Here is a 21205-nt window from a genome sequence, read left to right as displayed (position 1 = left end):
GGACACAGAATCCAAGATGAGATGTAATTGCTCAAATCTCCCTTATCAAAAGGGGGTGACAGTAAATTCCTTTCCTGTGGGGCCTGGTCCAAACCATCTCAAGATGAATGCAAGGCACCAAGAAGCTAATTCTTTACATTTTAAGTCAACTGAACACACCTGTGTCAACTGCCCACGCTTAGCGTACAGCCCAAATGTTGAGGTTGCAGAAACATATGTTTTCAAGGGGGTGGATTAAATAGGATTACATCCTACAACCACAACCCAGGTGTGGAGTGGATTCTGCTGTGAATGAGCACCCTTGAGTGACCCTTTGACAACCCATTCAGGAGAACCCCAACACGTTCAGATGAACAGTTGTCTGAACATTTGTACAGGGGGGTATTAGTATATCTGGACGATATACTGATATATACGGAGACATTTGAACATCATGTACAGCTGGCAAGAGACAGGTGCCTGAGAAACTCCTGGGAGCACAGCTGTACATCAAATTATCAAAGTCTCTTTTTCAAACAGTGTGTTTCTTGCAGAATCATTCCAGAACGAAAGGGTTGAAGATAACACCCTGTTCTTAAATCCTGATTTCCAGTAAGCCTCAAACAAGTTTCTTAAAATCTCTTTATCATGTAATTCTTGCCCGCCCTTTTGTTTTAGTTCTGCTAAGCCATCAAATGTTCTCTTCTTAATGAACAGTTTAGAGGTTTGACTTCTGTTTAATCCTGTTCCTGTCACCAGCCGAGCCTCACCCAACCCTCAACCTCTTTGGGTCAGGCAGAAGGCACGTTTTGGGGGTTCATTAAGGAACATGAGACGGTCCCACATAATTGAGCAATTTGTGACACTTAAAAAGGCAGTGTTGCATTCCCCCTCTCCTCTCTCTCTTTTCCTTTTTTTAAAAAAACAAAAACAAAACCAATGCTTATTGAAAAATATATTAGCCAGAGCAAAACTATGAAAAGAGAAAAGTTAGAGGAAGGGAAAAAAGATAAAAGAAAAAGTAAGGAAAACAGCTAACAAAGAAACAGATAATTAAAGAAGCGACAAAGAACGCCTTTGCAGCAGTTACGAATTTTAATTTAAATCCTCTGTTGTGGGTACTTCAGTATTTCTCCTTTGTGGTGCGCATGTGGTGCTCCTTTGCTGACATGTCAAGATTTTTCCCTCAGATGTCAAATGGGAAACGGGGATCGCCCAGTTTAACCAAATGCTTAGTTTGTTTTAATCTACTTTAGCTCAATGTTTCATTTAGTTTCATCCAGTTTAGTTTAATTTAATTTAGCTTAATCTAGTTTAGCTCAATCTGGTTTAGTTTAATTTAGTTTAGCTCAGTGTAGTTTAGTTTCACCCGGTTTAGTTTTATTTAGTTTAATTTAATCTAGTTTAGCTCAAGCTGGTTTAGTTTTATTTAGTTTAGCTCAGTGCAGTTTAGTTTCATCCGGTTTAGTTTTATTTAGTTTAGTTTAAACTAGTTTAGCTCAAGCTGGTTTAGTTTAATTTAGTTTAGCTCAATGTAGTTTAGTTTCACCCGGTTTAGTTTAATTTAGTTTAATTTGATCTAGTTTAGCTCAAGCTGGTTTAGTTTTATTTAGTTTAGCTCAGTGCAGTTTAGTTTCATCCGGTTTAGTTTTATTTAGTTTAGTTTAAACTAGTTTAGCTCAAGCTGGTTTAGTTTAATTTAGTTTAGCTCAATGGAGTTTAGTTTCATCCAGTTTAGTTTAATTTAGTTTAATCTAGTTTAGCTCAATATAATTTAGCATAATCCAATTTAGTTTAATTTAGTTTAGATTATTTCAGTTTATTGATCCATCCATTGGTATCACAACCACCCCAATTTCTGACTGTACAAGCCTGACATTCTCCTCCTCCCTTGTGCTCTTAATTTGTCTCTTCTCCGTGACATTTCTTTAACACAATAACCAAATAATAAGAATTGGAAGAGACATTGGATGTCTTGTTGTCCAACCCCTCGCTTAAACAAAAGACGCTATGCCATTTCAGATAACTGGCTGTCCAGTTTCTTTTGGAAAACCTCTAGTGATGGAGCAACCCACAACCTCTGGACACAATCTGCTCCACGGATTAATTATTCTCATTGTCAATAAATTACTCCTTAGTTCTAGGTTGCTTCTCTCCTTGATTCGTTTCCATCCGTTGCTTCTTGTCGTGCCTTCAGGTGCTTTGGAAAATAAGTTGGCTTCCTCTTCTTTGTGGCAGTCCTTCAAATATTCTTGTCTTGAATTGTCCGGAAATGTCTTTCAGTTGTCTTCAAAATACGTTTTTTCCCCCCTTTCCTTGGGCAATTTGCAAATCAGCTAATTGACTTGGATCAGATTCCTTTGAGAATCGCACTTTTCAGTGGCTGATAGGGAGAGCGAAGATCAGGTCTTGTAACGTTCCAGGGATTGACTTCAAAGTAAGCTCAGGTGACCAAGAGCCCTCAAGACAGGGAGATCTACATTCAATTACAAAAAAGGGTATTGGAATAATTATTTCCAACTAGCAATTTAAACATTATGTAGGTGTAACATCCTGAAGTCATCTCGGGGAAAAAAAACCCCATCACCGCAAGTTCTTCACACTTAAGATGCTTCCTTTCTGGCACTCATTTTCAAACCAACTGGTATAAAAAGAGGTTCTTGGTTGTGGATGGTGTTTCTTCTCAACTTGGCGATTGGCACTGATTTAGGTAAGCCCAAAGTGCGTTGATTTTGATCATCACTGGATGAAATTATGGGTTCTAGGAAACTGTTGGGATGGTCCTGCATCTTCTTTTAATCCATCTTTAGGATGGACAGTTACATTTGAGAAGATTGCTAATGGTGACATGTAATTGTTTGCTACCAAGAAAATTCTCCAGTAGGTAAATGTATTCCTTATTGAATGATGTTTCTTGAGGCTATTCTTGCTGGTTCTGAAGTGGATTTAAATGGAAATCCCACCAGACAGAAGATGAAAGGGAAAAGGACAAGACATGATGTCATAGATCAATATTTCCAGGAGGACAGGTCCCTTAAGGGCGGAAAGAAATCTAAGGTCACTGTTTTGAGAAGAGTTGAAATGAATCCTGGAGTAACAAGCAGATTTGTTCTTATCAAAGCAGAGCTGAAGTTCTGGAGATGAAAACTTCTGGCTGGGTTCAGATCTTTAGATAATCTTTCTCATCAACTTGATGTCCTTTTAAGCTACCTTCACGAGTGTCTGAGATCTTCTGAGGATGTGCCAACCAGGAATGACGTTTCTTCTACTTATTTTCACAGATTGGCTCTTTCTTTTAAAAGAAAAGGATAATGTCTTATCCATACCAGCAGTGCAAGCAGCCCTGCCTTCCACCACCCGTCTGCGGAAAGGGATGCGCTACACAATGCAAAGTGTGCGTGCCGGCCTGTCCTTGCGATGTGCCCATCTGTGCAACCCCAAGCGTTAAAGTTGCCGGGGAGGCCTGCGTCCCTGTTTGCCCTCCCCCATGTGCTCCGAAGTGCGCAGGACAAGCTGTTGACAGCATCTGTGTCAAACCTCAGGGAGTTTGTCCGTGTGATTGCCAGTGCCCTGACCCGTGCTGTAAATAAAGGCTGTTGAAAAAGTCCCCATGATGAAAAAAGCATCCCCATAACAGCTCAATATTGACCTCCTCCCTCACCTTTTCTGACCTCTTCGTGTACTTGGTTTTGGGGAACCTTTCTTCCAAGTTTCTAGATGTTTGAGCATCCCTCAATTCTTCCGAGTTTCCAGATGTTTGAGCTTCTCTCATTTCAATGGCTGTCTCCTTTCCTTAAATTGTGTAAGTTTCCGGGATTTTCTGTTACGGTAGGCAGGGGATGCCTTTGGCAAAGGAACCAAAAGCGATGTAAGAAAAAGAGACTTCAAAGAGCCAAAAGGCCCAACGCTTGGGTTTGTAAGAAATAAAGACTTTATCTTGTGGCATTATCTGATCTCTGAAGAGTTGTGTTATTTTTGTGAGGCATTGCTACCATACAAAACGTGGCGGCGGTGTGCAAAAATAAAAATAAATATAGGAATAATGAATGCATTTCAGTTCATCTCATTAAAATGCAAAGCCAGACTCTTCCCTGGTTCAAGGTTAGGTGTTTTTTTTTTAACACTTGTGTCAGAAGCATCAAGGTCCTTCCAGGTTGACAGGACTAGCCAAGGACATCATCATTGCCAAGGGAACACCCAGTTGGGTGGGTGGGGGGTCCTTTCACATCCCTGGCAGGAGTTGGAGCAAAGGCCAGGAGCTCAACCCTCTTGGGTACTCAAACAGGGGCTTGCTAACTTCCTGCCCAGAGTCCCTACCGCTCGAGTCCTCGCATTCCCTACGTTAACCGATTTCTAGTTATCCTTCTAGCATCTTAAATCAGTGACACAATGAGTTGCCCTTGACAATTTGGACTTCTTCGGGGTCAGGTGTGCGCCCTGAAATTGAAGAATGAAACAAAGACGATGCCCCTCTCAATCCAATCCACTCCGATTTGATTTGATAATTCAGACCGTCATTTGGTTTGATTCGGATGTTGAAATCAAAAAAGGTGTTAGTTTAATCTGGATTTCTCAACTGGTTTAGAAGAAGAAAATCAACTCCGGATATGAAATTCATACCGTTGACGAGAATTGGTGGGTCGATTGAGTTGGGAAAATGAATCTGATGTGAAGATAGGATCGAACTACGCCTATTATTATACTATACACCCATTATTATACTATTGAGCTACGCCACCTATGGTTGGACTTAAGCATAGTACACAAAATTTGTCTGCTACAATGTCCTACCAGTCAATGACTACTTCAGCTTCAACCACAACAATACAAGAGCACACAACAGATACAAACTCCAAACTGTGATTGCAGGAAGTACGACTTTAGCAAGAGAGTGGTCAATGCCTGGAATGCACTCCCTGACTCTGTTGTTACATCGTCTAACCCCACAAAACTTTAACTTCAAACTAACCACGATTGACCTCACCCCCATTCCTAAAGAGGTCTGTAAGGGGCGTGCATGTACCATCGTGCCTACTGTCCTTGTCCTGTTTTTCACATTTATTTGTACCTATTTCCTTTATCCTTACTCGTGTTTATGCTTATACCTATTATCTTGTAAGCGATTGACAAATCAAATCAATAAATAAAATAAAAAATAAAATAAGGAAGGAAGGAAGGAAGGGGGGAGGAAGGAGGAAGGAAGGAAGGAGAGAAAAGAATGGAGGGAGGAGAGAAAAGAAGGGAGGGAGCAGGAGGAAGGAAGGGAGAGAATACACATTCCTAAGAGGTCTGTAAGGAGCGTGCATAAGTGCACCATCGTGCCTAACATCCCTGTCTGATTGTCCCCATTGATTCGTATCTATTTCCTGTATTCTTACTCATGTTTATACTTAGTTATCTTGTAAGTGATTGACAAATTAAATAAATCAAATCAAATCAAATAAATAAATCCAACGAAATCTGTTAGCAAATTCTTTCTCTGGCACAATTTACTATTTGTTTTTTTTCATGGCACTTTTTAACCCCCCGAAACTTCATAAAATACATCCAAATAATTACAATTAAGGGAGGCACACCCCATTTACACCCTTTTTGCCATGGATGCGAAGCAAATCACCTCGAACAGTCGCAATCTCCCTGTTTATGTGAATTTCGTGCAAATTCCAGTGAACTCCTGTGACTCTGTGGATGTTTATGAAAAAAAAATTAAAGTTTAGCCTACAGTGGTGGGAATTCCAGAAAGTTGCCCATTCAAACTCGACCCGGGACTGACCCTGCTCAGCTTCTGAACCCACAAACAGGCCAGGCTACCACCTGCTAAAGCCATGACTTCATTGTGTGGAAAAAAATGCAACCGTTAAAAAGATCTTTTTCAGGCTTGAGAAAAGCGTAAACTCCCACCTTAATTCTGCCAGGTTTTAGAGACTCTGATACCCATTATTATTATTATTTTAAAAATCCATATATTATTCCCAGAGAGAGAGAGAGCAGGAAGCCACCTGAAGGAAATGGGGCGTTTGCCCAAATCACGCTGACAGATTTTCTTTCTTTCTTTTTCTGACGATGGTGGGAAAACAACAACAAACCAGGTTGCTGGGATCCACCTTCATGATGAGATTTGTCCAAACATGTATGAGATTTTTCTTTTTAGCAGAGGGTTAAAAGTTGGCAGCTGTCTGGAATATCAGAGGAAGGAAAAAAAAAACCCTTATGTTTCCATTCATTGAAAAATCTTTCTTTATTGTACTATTTTCAAGAACTCCTTCAAGCATTTCTTAAGGTCCGGGGGGCACCCTGAAGTTCTTCCAGTCTATCCCTTAAGTTATTTTACTGTGAGCAGATTTGAAAGTTATCTGGATTGGGGAAACAACCGCGGTGACTGAAGAAAGACGAACCTCTATTATTTTATTATTTTAGTTTATTAAGCATTAATAAATGTAAAGAAGAGAAAATTAATAAAATTGATATATATATATATATAAAGAAAGAAAGATGAACCTGAGGTATTTTAATCCCAGGTAGTCCTTGATGTACAGCAACTGAGCTCAAAACGGATGCTGCTGAGTGAGAAACTGAGCTTTGCTCCATTTTATGACATTCCCGCTCACCTTTGTTCACGGAATCGCTGTGGTTGTTCAGTTAGTCGTACGGTTGTTCAGTGAATCTGGCTTCCCCGTTGTCAGAAGGTCAAAAAATAGGGGATTGAGGATGCTGTGACTGTCATAAATGTGAATCCGTTGTCCAGCATACAAATATAAACCACGGGATGACAGGGATTCTGCAAATGGTCGTAAGTGCGGAACATGACCGTAGGCTCCTTTTTTTCCCCCCAGGGCCGTTGTAACTTTGAACTGTTGCAAGCTGAGGACTCCCTGTGCAAAAATAAATCAATAAATGGATCCTCTACCTACCGGGGCAGTGTACCTTAGAGCTAAGAGTTCAACCTCAGAGGAGAGGAAGAATGTTCTCGAAGCTTGACATGAGGTTGTAAATTTAAGTTATTTGTGGGAGCAGCGTTTTCATTTCCCGTATCCACCCAAGCTTCTTTCCTTCCTTCACTCCACAACAAGCTCCGTCAAAGCAGGAAAACCAGGTTTGTCAAACCTGCCGCCGCTTTAAACCTCGGGTCCACGTGCTGAGAAAGCCACCCGCTTGATCAGAAGTCAAACGTAAGGCAGCATCGCAAAAGCCAGAACTGAGAATCGTGGGCCTCGAATCCCTAAGTTAAACTTCCCCCTCCCTTAACTGCCTCCTGACCCCCAAGATTCCCTGCTTCCCCAGGAGCGAGTTGGGCTCAAGCAAGATGTTTTCAGAAGGGTCCCTTGAAGCCAGTAGTGGGATCGAGGGTGGGACGTTACCGGTTCGGCCTGGTTTTATAGAACCGGTAGCTCCGTAGAGCAGCTGACACCAAGCCGGTTTGCTGCAACAACTTTCTGGTCGTCCGTTTGGCTCACCTGCCCGCCCAGGCTGTTACCTGACCTTTATTTCCTGCTTTTTCAACCTCAGCCGCTTTGCGCGGGCACATCTGAAGTTGAAAAAGCAGGGAAGAAGAGGCTTTTCAAATGCTGCGCAACCGCTGCGCAAAATGCACCAAATGCACTCTCACCGAACCGGTTGTTAACACCGGTTGAATCCCACCACCACCCCCGAGTGGGATCCTACCTTAGTCGCTACCATTTCAGTGGGTGATTATGCATGCACCCTAACAAACCAATCAGAGAGCCCCTAACAAACCAATCAGCCGAGAGGATGAAGAAATGAAAAGCTAGGAGTGACCCTCCCACCTTCCCAGATGCTTTTTGGTCTTTTATCCTGTCAGCTGATCAGAACCCTTTTTTAAACTACTGGTTTGACCCTAATGATTTTTACTACCGGTTTACTACCGGTTGTCGAACTGGTAGCATACCACCGTTGCTTGAAGTGTAGGTTGGTACTATGCAGCTGCTTTCTTCTCCCAGCTGGGTGACCTTGAGGCAGCTTCTTGCGGACATACAACCGTTACTTTCACTTTCCCCTAAGCATCCGCCCTCCCCAGTGTTCAAGGTAGACTGTCACCACATGGTAGCAAGCGTAAAGGTGGCAGCTGACGATGCTTGTTGTACGTCAGCTCTCCCAAGCCCTCCCTGTTTCCAACCAACCAAGTCAACATGAGAGACTCCAGGGTGCTTGGAAAAAGATTTATTGACAACTGGCCTTGTTGGGGACCATATCAAAAAGCAAACAGGTTGCACAGCATGACAGAGAAGATAGAGGACAAGTCCAGGCTCTTGGAGCAGGTTGGAGAACATCATGCGAGGCCGGCCGGACAGCTTGGCTTCGAATCTGACGAACCGGAAGAGTAGAGAGGCAAGCGAAGGTCAAGGATGCCAGAGAGAAGATTGGAGACTTCCAAAGTCCATTTGTGGTAGCTTGGTTCCTCTGGAGAGGGATGAGTGGGCTAAGCACCCTTAGCACAGGCTGGATCTTTGGTGGTCAAGATTGGCAGTGCCCAGTGTGCTCTGCACCTTCGGCGGATCCTTAGTACTTGCCCTTGGAGCCTTTGCACTGGTCCACGGGGCCTCCTTTAACCTGACCTCCACTTGACCCCTTGCCCTGGTGGACATCGGAGCTCCCGCACTGATCCACGGAGGATCCCTTGCCCTGGCTCACAGGTGAGCAGCCACAGTGATCCATGGGGGATCCTTTGCACTGGCCCCCACTTGATCCCTTGCCCTGGCTCACAGGTGAGCAGCCGCAGTGATCCACGGGGGATCCTTTGCACTGGCCTCCACTTGATCCCTTGCCCTGGCTCACAGGTGAGCAGCCGCAGTGATCCACGGGAGATCCCTTGCACTGGCCTCCACTTGATCCCTGGCACTGGCTGATGCCAGATCCATGGCTCTGACCCAGATCACTTTGATGGCTCTGGGCAAACCCTGAGGATTGAACCTGGGTCACTCCTGATCCCTGCATCTGGCTCACACCGCTTCCCTGCATCTGGCTCACACCGCTTCCCTGCATATGGCTCACACTGCTTCCCTGCATATGGCTCACACTGCTTCCCTGCATCTGGCTCATACCAGATGACTGGACCTGGCTCACTCCCGAGCTCTGGCCTTGGGATGGTGCCGCATCCTGGCACTGGCCCTGTTGCACAGCTGGTCCTTTGCATTGGTTGGTGGTCTGGCCCATTGGGGGGAATCCTTGAGGCTGCTTGCTCTGCTGCATTGTAGAGTTGGTTTTTTGGGGGGTGGTCTGAAAGAAAAGAAAAGGCCCATGGAAATCTCTTCCTCAATCACCAAAACTGGCCCTGGGATCCTTCAGAAGAATAAAACTAATGATCTCCAGTTGAAGGATCTCTCCATCTTCAGGAGAAGACATGTCTTCCCTCAACATCCCTGCTTTTCCTCTCCTTTTTTTCCCCCCCTTACAATCTCCCTTCCCCCAAAATTCAAAGGAAAGCTATGTTTGGTCCCATATCCTGGTCCACCAGAGCCAAAAAGAGGCATCAGGCTCCTTCCTTCTGTGCCAAACCCGAGGAAGATACACCACTTTGCCCGCCGCTCAAGAGACAACCATCCCGAAGTCAACTTACCCAAAGACGAAGTATGAACTCTGTTCAGGCAGGAGGAGAGGAACGCTTGTTGGATCCAGAGCCACATCTGGTCTTTTTATACCCATTGACGTCCTTCTACTTCTAACCTACCCAGGAAGTCAACATGAGTGACTGAAGACTCATGCAGCTTCAACACCCCTCTTGTCATCAAGAGATCTTCCTCAAATGGACTTGTGTGATTTTTAGCTCTTTTTCTTCAGTAATTAAACACCCTGCTTTGAAAACATGTCCGACTTAATGAGGGTGTGCAATTTTCCTTTAGAGAGTGATGAGTTTGAGTGATGAAGTCAAATGTGATGGCCACCATCATTGAGGTCTTCTCGCTCCACTATTTCCACTTTGGTCTTCTTATATATCATCAATCCAGGACCATTTTTTCAGTCTTCATCTCCTGAGATGGTCAAACTCTGTTAAGAGTGAATTCTGGGTGATTTTTGAAATTCACACGTTGGTCCAAATATCCTTCTGCAAGACTGTCCTTCCTTGACCAAGATTTTTTGGGGAAGAAGAGGGGGGCAGCGGTTAAAGAGTGATCTGAAAATACTTTGGCAAAATATCAGAAATGTTTGGGAGAAGAAGAAGAAGTAGTAGGTGATGAAGAGGAGGAGGAGGAAGAAGAAGACAAAGAGGGAAAAAACAGTGACATTACTTGGATAAATGCTAAGTTTATGATCAGAGTTGACGCATCTAAAGAACATCAGCATTTTATTTGGTCTTTGTCCCACGAAGAATAAAATAACAACAACCCCTACAACAGAAGGCACCTTAAGTAGCAGATTCACGGTAGGGGAACATTTCATAACCCAATGGACAATCTTGTCTCTTTTCCAAGTTGGCTTTAATTTAACTTTTGCCTGCAGTTGAGGTCAACTTAATTAACGTGGGTAACTAATCCCTCTAAGAATGTATACATAGATTTCGGGGAGAGGGTTGTATCCTGGAATGAAGAATCTGCTGGGCCTTCTCCTTATGGCCTGGACTTTCTCCTTCTGGCCTTCCTCCCCACATGATGCCTGTTGAAGTTGATGGCTATCAGCCAAGACAAACTCATGAATGCTTCATTAGCCACCACTCAGCTATCTATCAAAGCCTAATTAAGAGAGACATGTTGTTCTCCATGAGGGTGGATGTTTCTTTTGGAGAAAAAAAAAAGGGAAATTTAGGAGCGGAAAGCCCCAGGATGCCACCAGGGTGGCTTCTCGTTCTATCAATCTTCCTGAAAGACACAGACCTTGTCATCCATGTCTCCTGATGAATTATGGCAAGGGGAGCTATATAAGATCTTTCCTTTGGACACCTGACAAAGCTTTCAGCCTTCCTTTAGCTTCGCCGTCTGTCATCAAGTTGTGAGTAAGTTGATTCTATTTGCTTTGGGACATCTCTCTTTCTCTTTGCCCAATTCTTCATCAAGGGTCAACAATTTCCATAGTCAGTTGGCCCAGGCAACGATCTAGCAAAGGTTGTCTGCAACCATATCTATTGGAAAGCAGGTGCAAACTCAGCTTAGGTACCCATTCCTCAAGATATACTTGTGGTGATTATATTTTCAAGCTTGAGTGATGTCTAACGTTGAATGAATGGGATTTTGGTGGTCCTTTAGTGGGAAGTTAATTATGGAAAACAGCGATTTTATCTAGGATGGGGTAGACCTCTTCATTTTCTGGGGAGAAGAAATGCTCAGCTTCCTTCAGGCTGATGTCTTCTTCTGCGCAGGAGAAGACATTTGGTTGTGGTTCTCAGTTAAAAAAGAAAAAAGCTTCCTCAGCCTTGATCAGAATCAGATCTCTTTCACAATTCATGGCTCAAGATGAGAAGCCGAGATTTCGCATGTGGTCATTCATATTCTTACTTAATGAATGGCCCTTCCCAACATCGTCCTTAGGAGCTCCGTTTGGTTATTTTAGATCATGGCAATGCTCATTAGCTGAAAGGTGGTGTGATTTCAAAAGGTGGACAGCTAGTCCTGCTCTCTCCACGTGATTCTCTTTGATCTCCACTTTGGAGTCCTTCTTTTGAAGGTTGAGAAAGAAATGAGTCATGGCATAACCTGAGAGAGAGGGAGGTTAAACTATACGTGTACTTGTAACTGCTTTGAAGAAAATGGGAAATCACTTCTTGGTATATTTTCTACTTTTCCTTTTCTCTGTTTATCTTCTTACTTTGTTTTGCAATTTTAGCTTTTTCCTTTTATTTGTCCCTCTCTCTTTCTTCATTTTTGGTTCTATTTTAGTTTATGTTGCTTCTTATTATCGTAGTTAAAACACACAACAATCTCTCTTCATCTATCCTTCTCTCTCTCTCCCTCTCCCCTTTCTCCCTTTTCCTTCCCCCCTCTCTCTCTTCCTCTCTCTTTTCTCTCCTTTCCTCTCTCTCCCTCTTCTTCTCTCCCTCTCCGTTTTTCTCTCTCCCCCTCCCCCTCTTCCCCTCTCTCTGCCTCTCTGACTCTCTCGCTCTTCTATCTCCATCTCCTTGTTTTGAAGATTGCACGAACTTAGCCGGGAAACTCGGATCTTTAAGAACCAGGGTTTGTTCCACACACGAATTTAGCTGAAAATCTGTCAGTGATTTGCCGAACAAGCTAGGGTGACCAGGTTGACAAATGAACCAGAACGGTGGCCTGTGAACCCAATCAAATGTATTGCTCCAAATCTGAAGAACGAGAAGTTTGGGTTGTAACTCTAGTCACGGAAGAGATTTGGGTTCTTCTACGTGACCCCAAAAAATGCATCTTTACTCTGTATCTTTTCAGTTGTCCCTGAGCTGAAGATGTCTCAACAGCAGTGCAAGCAGACCCCATGTGTCCCACCGGTGTCTCCCCGGTGTACTTCAAGGTGCTCAAAGCCATGTGAGCCATCGACTTGTTGTGCCTCGTCTGGGCCTCAATGCCCAGGATCTTCTGGATCTCAATGCCCAGGGACAACTGGACCTCAATGCCTGGGGACAACTGGAATTCCCTGCTCAGGATCAACTGGAGGTTCATGCCAGAATCCCACCTGCCCATCTGGAAAGGAGGGGTGTTTCTGCTGCCACCCCAAGCAGCAGTGCTAAACTCCCTTAGGAAGTTGTCCCTCACCTAGAGATGGAAGCCTACCAATAAATGTTAGTTTGTGAGCAAATCCTCGCTCTTGTCCTTGTTTTTGTCATGACCTTCCTAGTGCTCATTCCTCCTCTCTACATTTCATTCTGCCGTTTGGTTGCTTTCTTGCATAGCTTCGTTTTCTTGCATCGAAACAAATCTTGGATCCACCAACATCTCGCTGGACTCCTCAGAAGGGCAGAAAACAAGCTTGCCTCCCTTGCATATTTAAAATTGTGTGAACTTAAGACCACCGTTCAATTCCTTTAATCCTACCCATAGTATTGTCCCAGTCAAATCTCTACTGTCGGTAACAGTTTTAAGGAATGGGATGAACTATCCCCAACTCAACCCAACCCAACCCAACCCAACCCAAATGTTGACTTTCCCCCCCCTCTAAATCCAAGTATTTTATATATTTCAAATTCTAAGGTTTTTCAGATCCAGGTAATCCGGCTATGAATTCCAGAAACCTAGCTTCTAAAATGTTAAAATTAAGTGCCAGGGAAATAATTTTGTTTTCAAAAATAAATAAATTAGAAACTGCTGAAGTATTGCTTCCCTCTGATTTTTCCAGAATGCTTTCCGCCGTCCGCAAAAAAAAGAGAAGATAATTCACGTACAAACTAATTAATCCCTGTATTAAACCCCTTTCCATGCCGCTTCCTTAACTTTCTTCCTTCTTCCACAAATGAGCCCTCATGTCTTTTCTCCTTTTCTTCCTGCCCAAATTCAGCCCGCAGAGATCTGTCTTTAAAAAACAAAAACAAAACAACACACTTCCTGATGTGAATTTTTGCAAGACTGCTGACTGCTGGCTCAGCCAAGAACGCAAGAATATTTTTATTCTGATAAGAACTAGCCAGCTCCCACAAATTGGAGGCTGGAGGAAGAACCAGGAAGAATGAAAGTGAATAAACACGTCAGGGAAGTAAATCTGCTTTTCTTATAATCTAGCATAAATCAGTGTACAAGCGGTAGACTAATTGTGTACTGTCAGCATCCCATGTTGTGTTTGCATCAGCATACACATCAGCTTACACAACCCTCTCCTCTTTCTTAGCAACGGTGCAATTTGTTTTTTTGTTGTTGTTTGCATATCCCTTGTTAATTGACTTCTTATCAGTAGAGTATTTTTTTTTCCACTGATAAGTTACAACAGCTTCCAAGAAAATCTCTACTTTCAGCCTTTAGAGCTTAATTCACCAAAAGGTTGCTTGGAGTAGGTAGACCTTGAGTAGACCAGTGGCTTCACAGAAGGCCTTCTCTGTTCTTGATCTAAGTGGATCATCTAATCTCTTGTTGCGGAGAGTTCAACTCCCAGAATTCTCGAGGGCCATGGTGCCTGGGGAATTCTGGGAGTTGAAGTGGACACATCTAGAAGTCCTCCAGCTTAAGTCTTGATCAACTGGTTCTGCTGAAACATGAGGTTGGCATCAGTGGTGGGATTCAAAACCTTTTACTACCAGTTCCGTGGGGGTGGCTTGGTGGATGTGGCAGCGGAAGGATACTGTCAAATCTCCAGTCAGAGGTGGGATTTGCTGGTTCTCTGAGCTACTCAAAATTTCCGCTACTGGTTCTCCAGAACTGGTCAGAACCTGCTGAATACCCATCTCTGGTTGGTATCCTTTGGAGCGTGGTGGGATTGTCTCAACCTTGTCACTCTACACTCTTTGGAAGGCCCACTAATTGCACTTCTGTTGATGGTCCTGAAATCCTGACCTCAAGACGATTGTCTAGCAGTGGTTGATGTTCTCCAGGAAACGTCATGTGACAAACCTTCCTTTCCATCAGTGAGGTGTGATTAGAAAACTGAGAAGATAAAATGGCCACCCCCAAAACCTCTGTCTCTGCTACTTGCTTGAGGTCATCTTCTCAGTTAGTCCAAAATAAGAGTCAAGGTGCTTCCAAATTCTAAATCTAGTCTATGTGACCTACATATAGTGGACTCTGACTACATGGGATGTCCGAACTGATTTTCTAAATGACCCACTTTTCATCTTAGCATGAGTTCAGATTTGGCAGATCTCAAATTTGCTTGCATAAGACTTGGCACGAGCACTATCCCTCACATCTGGGAGGTGTTTTATCTGTGTATGTCATCTTGTTGAGGCCAATCTCAGTTGGCCTAGTTTGGGAATTGAACTGGAAGACGTTAACTGATCTACATCTGTCCAACCATTGTCTGTTTTACCCCCCCACATTCCTTAAGACATTCTACTTGCTCTGTATAATTAGTATTTTTCTTTTTAATTAAAGTCAATACTGAATTCCCAGGAAGCAAAACGGATGCGTTGTTTTTTTTTTTTTTTTAACCCAAACTGGATATAGAACTTTCAAAAGAAAAGTCAACAGATTCATTGTTTTTCCTTTATTCATTCAATTTATTTACAAGTTGGTTAAAGATAAATTCTGAAGTGTGCAGACTCAAGCATCTGTAGGATAACATGTTGACCCCATGAAAAGGAGACACACTTGTAACCCTATCATGACACGGGTGTCATCCGGCAAAAGCAGCTTCCTGCAAGCCAATTTTTTTTAAAAAAAATAAAAATAAACTTGCATTACTGTACTTGAAAACCATGATTTTCTGAAGATTAATTATTTTGGGGGTGTTAACTCTGATGGAGAAACCCTGAAAAGTTTCATTCTTTCCTCAATATTCCATTAGCAGCTGATAAGTTGAGCTTCTCCTGATCATCTCCCTGAAGATTGAAGAGCTTCCCAGTGTCTTCTGATGGGTCTTGCCATTCCAGAAGATACTTGGGGTCCTTTCAAAAGAGATCTTGCAGGATCTAAGGGGGCATTGGTCTTTCCAAACCAAGATGAAGAATGTATGGCCCTTGGGATATGGTTTATAGTCTAATCCCTACCCATCCTAGCCAACAGGACCATTGACCACGGGTCCATTTATAGTCTATCAACCTCTGGAGAACCACCAACCCACAATTTCTTCTCTACCGAGAACAGATCTGGCATTTTAGTTGACTTAGGAATTTGTCTTATCTACACGGTGGGACAAATAGCTGAATAGGGTGGTCACAAAATAGGTCTCTCCTGATAGTGAAGGGGAGGAGCTTAAATAACATGGTGGACCTTCTCGCTCATGTCTCAAAGTCCACCTTTGGAGGTCTAAGCTAGCTTTGCGTTTCACTGACACCCAACCCTGCGGTGTTCCTTGAGACTTGCTGGTGTGGAAAATCTACCGAATCTCCTATCACACCTCCTTTGGGGATATATATAAATGGCACAAAGAATAAGAAGTAATTACAAACTTTACAGATGAGCGAGATTATCAAGAATATGACTGCTAAGGCAGAATAAATGGTATGATTAACATAAACAGGAAATGCCGAAAAAGAAATTTGAGGTTATATTGCACCTCTGTTGAAAAATCCACTCTGGTTGGAAATTGAAACATGGTCACATTTATGGACAATCGATTATCATTTGCTATAATTCCCCTGTGGGTGAGACTTCTACAATGTTAGAAGAATTTCTTAAAGCATTTCAAAGGAATACAAAGATGAGGTATGTTTGACGTGAGAAGATGTAGACTTGGAAAGATGGATTCTTCACTGACTCGCTCATTTATTCTGGGGTGGCCATGAACATGGCTGCTTCTTCTGCTGCTGCTGGTCACAGGGAGGTGGTTGTTTGCATGGAGGCTCCTGAGGAGGACACGGTTTGGGTTCTGGGCACGGAGTCGGGATGACCACGACTGGTGGCTCCTTGCATGGACGTTCTTGTGGAGGACACGGTTTGGGTTCTGGGCACGGAGTTGGGATGACCACGACTGGTGGCTCCTTGCACGGAGGTTCTTGTGGAGGACACGGTTCAGGTTCTGGAGATGGGATGACCACCACTGGAGGCTGCTTGCATTGAGTCTTCTGTTGACAATCTGGAGTTGGCTCCTTTGGAGGACATGGTTCTGGTTCTTTAGGACGACATGGAGTTGGTGCTGGTGGTTCCTTGCATGGAGGTTCTTTTGGAGAACACGGTTTGGGTTCTGGGCACGGAGTTGGGATGACCACAATTGGTGGCTCCTCGCATTGAGGCTCTTGTGGTTTTTTGGGCTCTGGGCATGGAGTCGGGATGACTGGTGGCTTCTTGTATTGAGATTTCTGTTGACAACACTGTTCCTCCTCTGGAGGACATGGGGTTGGAGCTGGAGGTTCCTTGCATGGAGGCTCCTTTGGAGGACACGGTTTAGGCTCTGGACACGGAGTTGGGATGACCACGACTGGTGGCTCCTTGCAGGGAGGCTCCTGTGGAGGACATGGCTTAGGCTCTGGACACGGAGTTGGGATGACCACCACTGGTGGCTCCTTGCAGGGAGGCTCCTGTGGAGGACATGGCTTAGGTTTTGGCACTTCCACAACCGGGGGTTGCTTGCATTGTTGCTCTGATGGGCATGGCCCTGTCTTGCAGATTTCAGGTGGCAAAGTAGGAGCTTGCTTGCATTGATGCTGGTTGTGGGAAGATGCCATTTTCACTCCAAAAACCTGAAAATCAGAGAGCAAAGGTTTCACATTTGATGTTCTCACCTTTTCGCAGACACAAAACATTTGCAAGAAAGGAATGATCAAATTGCTTTATCATTAAGAGCTTCCCAAGCCTGTGAAGAAACTCCAAGGATCTGCTCCAGAACTTGTGATTGCTCCAACATTGGAAGTTTTTAAGAAGAGATTGGACAACCATTGGTCTGGAATGGTATAGGATCTCCTGCTGGAGCAGGGGGTTGGACTAGAAGACCTCCAAGGCCCCTTCCAACTCTTATTCTGATTATTACAATTTATATATCATCTTCCAAAGATAGCCCATAAAAAGCTTTCCATCAAACAACACAAAATGCAGAATGAATCACCTGCGTATAATAAACGCCCTGTTGGATGAGTTACCCTTAATGCATAGTTACCACCCAAAGTTACAGTCCTAGGAATCGTAACTACACACTGGAGTAGCACAAGTAGTAACCCCAGTAGCAAGATGAGTAGAAGCTTGTGTCAGCAGTAATAACATCACTGGAGCTGAAAGAGATTATCCAAGCCACCCAAGAAATGTAGACTATCAGGATGAAATTAAAACTCCATCGAGAAGTGCTAAGAGCCGAAAGTCTTACCTGACAAGTCTCTGCAATAATGCTGGAAGGAATTAAGTTGTTCCCCAATGTCAAACACTTTTATATGGTCCCCAAGCCCAGCCCTTCTGATAGTGTGTGCAAATCAGGATGACTCTAAATTTTCACAAGGCTGGATTAATCACTGTCTTTAAGAAGGCAACTCCCTTCTTGAACCTTGCTTCCTGAGATGGTTTGATGCAATATCTGCCAATCTTCTTCATTGGCCCATTGGGCAGAGAGAAGTTCTTAGACCCCTCCACCTTGCAATTGACAGGGGCTACTAATTCATTATTCCTGCCCGTTCCTACTCTTCGGGTGTCTCATAGATCTACAACTCAATTTTTCAAAGCACGCCGGATTTTTCATCCCTGACCAAAAAAAACGAACCAACTTTGACAGCAACCAACATTGGAATATTGCTAGAGAAGGGTGTGAGAGATTGTCCCTTCCATTTGTCCCATCCTGCAAACATTTCAAAATGTATCTATGCTGGATCAGCAAATCTGATTTTTCCCCTCTGGGCAAAATCACCAATCAGCATTGCTTCCTTGCCAGGGTAACTCCTGAGATAACTGGTTTTATTAATTAAATTTAGCAAACATCTTGATGCTAACGTTCCACATGGAATGTCTTGCAGGTCTATTTATCTTGGCCTTGGAAACTGCCAGGCTGATTGTCTGCAGTGAAACACCTGAAGAAGGTCCAGGTGATTTCTACCAAGCTGGTTTCTACCAACGTTCCTCCAAAATACGAAGACTCCAGATTCCTTACAGGAGAAACCATAGCTTAGATCCAACGATGTTTCTTTTGTTTTTCCACCAGCTATTTCTGATTATGACAGAAGGAACATTTTTTTCCTTATGGTGAAGCAAATGTGGAAGGAATTGTCCACTCTTAGCACCTTGGGGCGTATTTTTCGAGGGAAAATAATGACATTATGCTAGGAGGAGGACATTTTAAAAGTGATAATGGACTTCATTTTGTGCACTGATCAGAACAAAGCCAAACTGAAGAACTCAAAGCTTAAAGGTTTCTCTCCTGTTCCTCTCCCAATTGTCTCTTTTACTGGCACTAAGATGAAGTCTGGTTTTCTATTGTTGGTCAACTGTCTTCAGAAAACCTCTTAATTCTGCAGGGTTTCAATGTCACACATATATTTATAGAGTTATTCTAAGACGGTTGGCCAAGGGCATTTGGACAGCTTCAGATCAATCGGAAAAGCCACTATTAATGATCATCCATCATGATCACCCAACGGTTGATGATCTACCTCCACAACCAGCACCAAGAAGCCATGTGAGATACAACTAAAAAGATGGATGAGCACGTTGAAAATTGCATTCCATGTTCTGCTTAATCGTCTCCACTGTCCCCGTTTAGTCTAATCTATGCACGGGGCAGTTCTGAGGAGACATGCCACAGATATTATCTGGCGAAGGAAAAATAAACATCTGTCCATAAAACCACACCGTCAGCTCATATTGATTTATGGAACTGCCTGAGACACATACAATAACTGGGGTGAGGTGTGTCCCCATTATCATGAAGTCAGGGGCCCAACCCAGGAAAAAAATCTTGCAATAATTCAGCTGGAGCATTGCTCATTCCAATCCTGAGCTAATTTTCAATTACAAAACCTGCAGCTAACACCTGGGAGGGAAAATAAAGGATATCTCTTGAACAATGAGCTGTCAGGGGCAATTCAGAAATGTAGCAAAACAAGGCTGAAAGAATGTGGTTTCCATCATGTCCCAAATATGCTTTTTCAAAAGGCAACTGGACTTTGTTTTTCCTTGAAGACCCTTGGCTTCTCATCTTAGAAGCTTCTTCAGTTCTGACCAACAGTTCAATGAAACAACCATGATCTGGATGACTGAGAATCTCCATAGGAACGTATAGCGTCCAGCACCAACCTGTGGAGGGACAGCAATTGTCTAGGTCAGGGGGTCTTCAAACTTGAAGACTTGTGGACTTCAACTTCCAGAATTCCTCCTCTAGTCATGTTAGCTCAGGAATTCTGGGAGTTGAAGTCCACAAGTCTTGCCAATTTTGAAGAGCTTTGGTCTAGGTTATATGTCTCTATGGCTGGATGAAGAGTTTCTCAGCTTAGTTTCACGGAATGAAGGTTGCTTCTGAGTGTTTTGTGAAGTCGTTTCCCTCTCTGGTTCTTTCTGACATGTATTCATCTTTTTTCTAAGATTTCCACAAGATTGAAGTCTGTCTGGTGATTTTTAGCCACTTCCAGTTGAGGTTCTTGGTAGAGGGAGGCCTGATGGATGAAGGATGGCTTAGGACCAGGGAGAACTACGGTAAGGTATCTACTCCATCATGAAGTTGTATAAAGGACTAGCAACTCACTACATCATTGTCTTAACTTACCTTACGGCATGTTGTAGGAATAGAATTAGCTAGTGTTGAAGGACCTTATATGTCATCTAGATATCCTGATCTTAACCTTCAGGATCCATGATAGAAAGCCCTTCTAGACCCCTTCAAGACATGAAGACACCATGAGTACACCCTTCTTGATTCCATCAGCACCTTGAGAAGGTCACCCCAAAACTTGGGATAACTTGGGAAAAGGAATAAGATGGGGCATGACTTTATCTTCTGACAAAGAGAACTGGCTTGTGAGCTAATCCCTGGGCCTTTTTACTCATCCAACTCATACAAGACAGTCACCTCAACTTCCTAAAAGGTGAAAATGTTTCCCTAATAGTACTCTTCTTCAAAAAGACGTCAGGAACCCTGCAACTATTTTTTTTCCCCAAAAAACTAATGAACACAACCTTTTAATTTTCACTTCTCACTTTCCCTAGTCATTTTGGCATCCCGGACAGAAGCTATGCCCTTTAATCAGACTTGTGTAAGGCTTACTCCCAAGTAGTTAGTTACTGGGTGAACCCTGATGTTTCCACATCATGTTTAATGCTCTCAACCTCTGAAACCATCCTATAGGATTGCAGTTGGGTTGTGTCACAGTGGCTGAGTCATTTAGGCAATTTGATCTTCTGGCAAGCACAGAACCAAATCCTGGCTCAACGATCCTTTGAGGTGGTTGAGTTCAGATGCTTTTGAAGTCACTGTGAATTTGTATTTGGGTGCCCCAAATACTTAGCATCCCTAGAAATGACGTTGTTACTTTGAGAATCCTTAGCAAGGGCTGTTGGTCCTCTGAAGTCAACCCAATTGAGAGGATACAGATAAGGGCTCCTATATTTCCGTTTTGTCATTTCTTGAGTTGTCTACCTCTCACGTGAATGAAAGAAAGACATATTCAAGTGCCCAAATAGAAAGGTCTTAATCTAATGTTGAGTTGAATATAAAGAAAAGAACCAAGCATGGCATTCTGTAACATCTCTAGAGTTCAAGTTGAAATCCTAGAGAGCACTCCCTCTCAAAAGAAGGCCTCTCTAGGCATTCTGTCACGGTG

The 21205-nt window shown here is 43.3% G+C and overlaps 1 protein-coding gene and 1 long non-coding RNA gene across 2 annotated transcripts; both read right to left on the bottom strand.

Annotated features, from left to right (window-relative positions):
* Nucleotides 1–8548: 8548 nt before the first annotated feature.
* Nucleotides 8549–9612, bottom strand: LOC148124598 (uncharacterized). The gene is made up of 3 exons (XR_015739662.1): nucleotides 9554–9612; nucleotides 9015–9213; nucleotides 8549–8918 (listed from the first exon to the last, which is right to left on the bottom strand). It is a non-coding gene; the product is annotated as an uncharacterized LOC148124598 (long non-coding RNA).
* Nucleotides 9613–15006: 5394 nt separating this feature from the next.
* Nucleotides 15007–17866, bottom strand: LOC113449232 (uncharacterized). Its single transcript, XM_087914253.1, has 3 exons — nucleotides 17773–17866; nucleotides 16895–17155; nucleotides 15007–16756 (listed from the first exon to the last, which is right to left on the bottom strand). Exons 2-3 carry the CDS (start codon nucleotides 17138–17140, stop codon nucleotides 16238–16240), a joined length of 765 nt encoding a protein of 254 aa, XP_087770379.1. The 5' UTR covers nucleotides 17141–17155; nucleotides 17773–17866; the 3' UTR covers nucleotides 15007–16237.
* Between the last annotated feature and the right edge of the window lie 3339 nt (nucleotides 17867–21205).

This window comes from Pseudonaja textilis, chromosome 16, assembly GCF_049901715.1.
Source record: "Pseudonaja textilis isolate UNSWEBS1 chromosome 16, rPseTex1.2, whole genome shotgun sequence".
Classification (NCBI taxonomy): Eukaryota; Metazoa; Chordata; class Lepidosauria; order Squamata; family Elapidae; genus Pseudonaja; species Pseudonaja textilis.
This window is presented reverse-complemented; position numbering and strand designations above follow the sequence as displayed.

Bases quoted from the DNA above. Each gene is read 5' to 3' on its own strand.
- LOC113449232 (XM_087914253.1), bottom strand. From the start codon at position 17,140: ATGGCATCTTCCCACAACCAGCATCAATGCAAGCAAGCTCCTACTTTG. The intron at 16,757-16,894 runs GTCGTGGTCATC...CAATACAAGAAG, and splicing joins CTCCCTGCAAGGAGCCACCA to CCACCAGTCATCCCGACTCC.